The 5,273-nt window shown below is 34.2% G+C and overlaps 1 protein-coding gene across 2 annotated transcripts; it reads left to right on the top strand.

Moving 5' to 3' along the window:
- The first annotated feature begins 299 nt into the window (after nucleotides 1-299).
- On the top strand, nucleotides 300-5,004 carry LOC141686774 (uncharacterized). Of its 2 annotated transcripts, none has more exons than XM_074491833.1 (5): nucleotides 300-511; nucleotides 2,838-3,086; nucleotides 3,844-4,080; nucleotides 4,216-4,433; nucleotides 4,577-5,004. In XM_074491833.1, exons 1-5 carry the CDS (start codon nucleotides 314-316, stop codon nucleotides 4,830-4,832), a joined length of 1,158 nt encoding a protein of 385 aa, XP_074347934.1. In that variant the 5' UTR covers nucleotides 300-313; the 3' UTR covers nucleotides 4,833-5,004. The 2 variants fall into 2 exon arrangements, with proteins under 2 accessions (XP_074347934.1, XP_074347935.1); XM_074491834.1 differs by having other exon boundaries at nucleotides 373-511; nucleotides 2,845-3,086.
- Nucleotides 5,005-5,273: the final 269 nt, after the last annotated feature.

Genomic DNA, 5,273 nt, shown 5'->3' with positions numbered 1-5,273 from the left:
GGTCAAATTGACTAAATTTTGACCGTAAATAAAAACTCATTTTTTCATTATTTTGAAAAATTAAAATATACATATAAAAGTAGATTAAACATACTTTCTAATGATATAAATTTTATAAGTATTTTTGATATTATATTATGTGAAATTTTTGGTCAAAATTTGGTCAATTTGATCGTAAAAAGTCAAACAAGACATTGTAAAAAGTCAAACAAGACAAATAAATTGAGACGGTGGGAGTAACATTTATCATGCCTTGTTGTTGAATGTTGACTAGTATAGTTTTCTAGAAAAATGAAAATGAAAGAATAAAAGCATGAGCATATTTGCATCGATAGAAACTACAATAAAAGCAAAAGTCTTTAGCTATTCATCTGCTTATCATAAAATCTTCTTTGACTTGCAAATTTGTCTACCGAATCTTACTTGTAGTTGTACAACCCCCAAGATTTTAGTTTTAGACACACAAAGCTTCATTACTTGCCGAAGCTCAGCCCACCCACGAACCCCATTTGTAAGTATTTGATCATTATTACTAATTACCCATTATATTTATTTCTGCGTGTTTATGTTTTTTTTTGATTATTTTTTATTATGTTGCTTTGTAGAACTTGGTTCAATCGTTTGCCCTGATTGCTGTTTCAAGTTTTGTCATGTTCTTTTTAATTACATTTTAGGCCTTTTATGTTGGTAATCTTGGTTGCTGCCAAGAATTAGAAATTCTTGATTTTTAGGCTCTTGTTGAGCTTTTTGGGTCATATATGCAACTGGGTTTTTAAGTTTTATGACTTTCCATTTTTGGAATATTGTGTAATTTTAAGCATCCGGTTGCGCGGAAAATGCTCTCTGTGACTCTGCTTACATCTTACCCTCTCTTCTGAGTTGGGTTGGGTTTGTTTCCGGTGAACCTTGTTTTTAGAAGATGATGAGCTTTACTTTCACAGTTATTTAAAATAGTTAAAGATCAGCAGGATATTTGTTGGAATTAGTCGAAGAAAGCATTTTTATGATATGAGTCATTCTAGTTTTGTAAATGCATTTTGTTTGTTGGAATTAGTCGGAAAAAGCATTAATTTGATTTAAGTGCTTCTTGTTTTGTAAATGCATATACTATGGTACGGGTGAAAACTGAAACATTTTGCTTCTTGTATGATACAGGACAGACTAGGATTTGATTATCTTTTAGGATTTAATAATGATTGTTATCTTAATTATATATAGAGATTGCTTATTATAATTGAAGCATCTTATTGATATTTTTACTGTTTTGTTGATTTAATTTTCTTTGGGTGAGAATTGTTGATTTGTAGACCCTAGCCGCCATCATTGTAGTTTCCTAGTGCGCAGGCCGCTAAACATAGTTATTATTAAATATTAGTACTACTGCACTGTGTTGCTGCTATATTTAAACCTATGACGAAGGACTTTTACATCTATGAGACAGGCTTGTTTTTTATATTCTGTCAAGTGTCAACTATGACACTTCGGGGATGTACTACCTCCGTCCCTCTCATTTCTTTACAGTTTTTTTCACATGCTTGACACGCATTTTAAGGCAACTATAAGATATATTTCTGTAATTTATTTTTAAAATTTTCTTTTTTTGTATTAAAATTTGAACATCATATTTTTATTTAGAAGAAAAAAAAATTAACAAAAAAATATGCAACTACATTTAATAAGAGTATTAAAGTGCGTGCCGAGCCCCCGTCCCCCAATGTAAAGAATTGAGGGGGACGGAGGGAGTAGTATTTTGGTGGATTGTAAAGATATTGTCGCATTTTACTCATCTTTGTTTTTTTGGGAAACATCCTTTGATGGGTGTTGTCGGGCAAATAAGTTTAGGCCTATAGTATTGTTACTGGTTAGTAGCCTTTATAATATAATTCCTAAGATTTTGGCTACTCGATTTAAAGGGGTTCTCCCTGATAATATTTCAGAAACTTGGGGTAAGCTCGTGGAAGGCAGTTAAGTTTTGGATGGTATCCTTTTACCTTGTAGTGATTGGAGTTGTGGAGAATTATAGGTAAGGGGGGGAGTGTACATGCTCAGTATTTATTTTTAGAGAGGGTGTGGCTCCAGCTTTTCAATAGAGGGTGTTTCATTGTGGGTTCTTTCTCATAGTTTATTAACGGATGTCCTCATGTCCTCGATTCATGGATAGCTAAGTTGTGGATGGGAATCTTTCTTGTTCAGAATTGTGTTTTGAATGTAGTTTCTTTCTGGATTGCTCTAAGTCTTTCATTCTTTTGTTATTGTTCAGGGCGTATTTGTGTTTAGATTCCTTGCTTTTTTCTCTGCCTTTGTTGAGGGCTCTCTTTAAAATTGAGAGGAAGCCATCCAAAACTTCTGTTTGGGAATAAACGTTTTGAAGTTTAAGTTGATGTCGAAAGCATAATGATTTAATGATTAATATACATTAATTAAGCATTTGGTAGCATACTAGCATGTGAGTTGTAACATTTGTGATTTTGATGGCACCTCACATGTCAGTAGTCATCACTTCAGATGAAAAATGCTGATTCCAATTCAAAGTGAACAACATATTGTTTGAAAGACGTTGGACCTTATAACTTAGTTTTTTAGAAAATTTTATTAAAACAATCAATAAGCCTGTACAGATGCACGAGGAAGGCGGGCAACAATCTGTGCCCCAAGTCCTCGTTGCAAAACTGAAGAACTTGGTTGTTCTTTTGTTCCTTCTGACGATAAAATGGTGATGACGTGGTATCTTACAAATGCTTTTGTCTGCAGTATCTTTATATCCATCAGAGTTATAACCTGTTGATCAAAAATTTAATATTTGGGATTCAATATATATAACTGGTTTCTAATTGAAGATGCCAGATTTAACTGAATCAGAAGAACCCACTGTGCATGCTGCAAGTCAAGCAAGGGAAGATAGTGAATATGTAAGGCTGGTTATATCCAGTGAACCCAGAGTAGTTGACGATGATAGCTTACAACCTCAACCAGAACAGGGAACTAGGTCTCGAAGGTGGTGGATCAAGCTCATGTTATGGTGTGTGATTACCGGAATAGCTTCTCTGGCATTTTTAAAATGGGGGGTGCCATTTCTTTTTGAGAAGGTAATAACTTGTCCTTGGCTCGCTACACTCTGCTTTATTGTCTATGTATAAAGTTCCTATAGATGTAGCGTAGCTAGGTAGGTCCTAAATTCTTAATGACTAAGTATGTGTACGTGTCGCATATTTATATATGAGTTTACGTGATAGAGAATAAAGTGGATAAAGATGAACTGAGTATCTAGAACAGTTAGTTTTCATTTAAATTTCTGACCCCAAATTCAAAAAATTTATATTTCGATCACTGGATTTAGATAAATGTACATTGATTTGATCTTATTTCCAAAGTCTTGGAAGTTCGAACAAGTGGCTTAATTTACTTTTAAACCATCAAAGGGTCTAACATCATAATAAACTTAGTGAGCAGTCCTTCAACATATTATTTTTTTGATTTTTTTGAAAAAGGTGAGAGTGCGCATAATTGATAGGCAATGTTGTTAGTCCATTCAAGATTAGATTTGTCCTCCCTTGTGTGTTTGTGGCATAGATTTAGCGTTCCCTATTGGAAACAATGTCAGATATTTGAATAATGTCTTATACTTGGTAATATGGGATTATTTTACCTGTACTGTTTTTTTAAAGGTTTGAAAACTTATGCTGCATTTGTGTAACTAAACGAAGTTACTGGAGTTGCATACAATAAAGATTTCTTGCAATTGGCAAATATGCAACAGCTTTACAGCACCAGCCTATAAGTGGCTCTGTGCCTGCATATAAATTTTGTCATCATTTTTTTTTCTAACGACCAATTTTCTGTTAGGTCCTTCTTCCAATCCTGCAATGGGAAGCCACGGCTTTTGGTCGTCCAGTTCTTGCTCTGGTTCTTGTTGCCTCTCTCGCATTGTTTCCTGTATTCTTAATTCCTTCTGGTCCTTCCATGTGGCTGGCTGGAATGATTTTTGGATATGGTCTTGGATTTGTGATAATTATGGTTGGCACAACTATTGGGATGGTTCTACCATATGTGATTGGTTTACTATTTCGAGATCGAATTCATGTAAGCTGCTAGTAAACTATAAACTATATATTTTTTTCAAGTATTATCCCATAATCCCATGTATACACACACACATTAACCCGTAATTTATTCTCATTTGCCTTGTATTAAATTTATTCTTATTCTAATCTCCAGCAATGGTTAAAAAAATGGCCACAAAAAGCTGCTATGATTAGACTGGCAGGGGAAGGAAGCTGGCTCCATCAATTTCGGGTGGTTGCACTGTTTAGGGTTTCACCATTCCCATACACTATCTTTAACTATGCAATAGTAGTGACTAGTATGCGATTCTGGCCCTATCTATGGGGATCAATAGCAGGAATGGTTCCAGAAGCGTACATCTACATTTATAGGTCAGTTTGCTTCTCTTTTCCAGTATGGTCGAAAAGAAAAGACTGTATTTTATGTTGAAGAACTTGTTCATGTTCTCAGCAGAAGTTGGTCAGTACCTGTCTAAATTATAATGTTTATAGTTTCCTTGCATCCTTCTATGCAGTGGACGGTTGATAAGGACATTTGCGGACGTTCAATATGGGAACCATCACCTGACACTAGTAGAAATCATATACAATATTATATCTTTGATAATAGCCATCATCACTACTGTTGCATTTACCATATATGCTAAAAGAACTCTAAATGAACTTGAAAGTGCAGAGAAAAATGGAGAAACTGCTACGATAGCTACCGAAATGGAGAAGCTTCCACTTGAAAGACCGAAGCATCTTAGTCTTCCAGTATCGTTATCATAGCCTGAAAAGATAATCTGATGTAGGTTATTAGGTTGTAAATAATCATATCTCATTCGTGAGGGATTCCCGAATATCCCTTAATTGTAAGGAGAGCAAATATATATATATGAAAACAGAGAATAGTATTTGTAACAGTGAAGCTTGAAATGATGAGGTAAATAGTTTATATTAGGATTTTGTCTCTTGATTAGTTGTTAAGCATATGTATTATTGTATATTTTGTGGTCATCATTCTGTGAGGAATCTGTCGATGACTGACTTTTCTTTGTTGATTCGAGGGATCTTTTTCACCTGGTGTTTCAGTTAACTACATAACACCACCATTCTTGTGCTAGAAAAGTTACAATTCACAAGGACAAAATCATGGTGTAGACTTGAAGACTAATAGTTATTAATAGTTCCTGTTATGCAAGTATAAAATTTATTCATGTGAAATATTTA

The sequence above is a fragment of the Apium graveolens genome, chromosome 9 (genome assembly GCF_009905375.1).
Source record: "Apium graveolens cultivar Ventura chromosome 9, ASM990537v1, whole genome shotgun sequence".
NCBI classification, from domain to species: domain Eukaryota; kingdom Viridiplantae; phylum Streptophyta; class Magnoliopsida; order Apiales; family Apiaceae; genus Apium; species Apium graveolens.
This window is presented reverse-complemented; position numbering and strand designations above follow the sequence as displayed.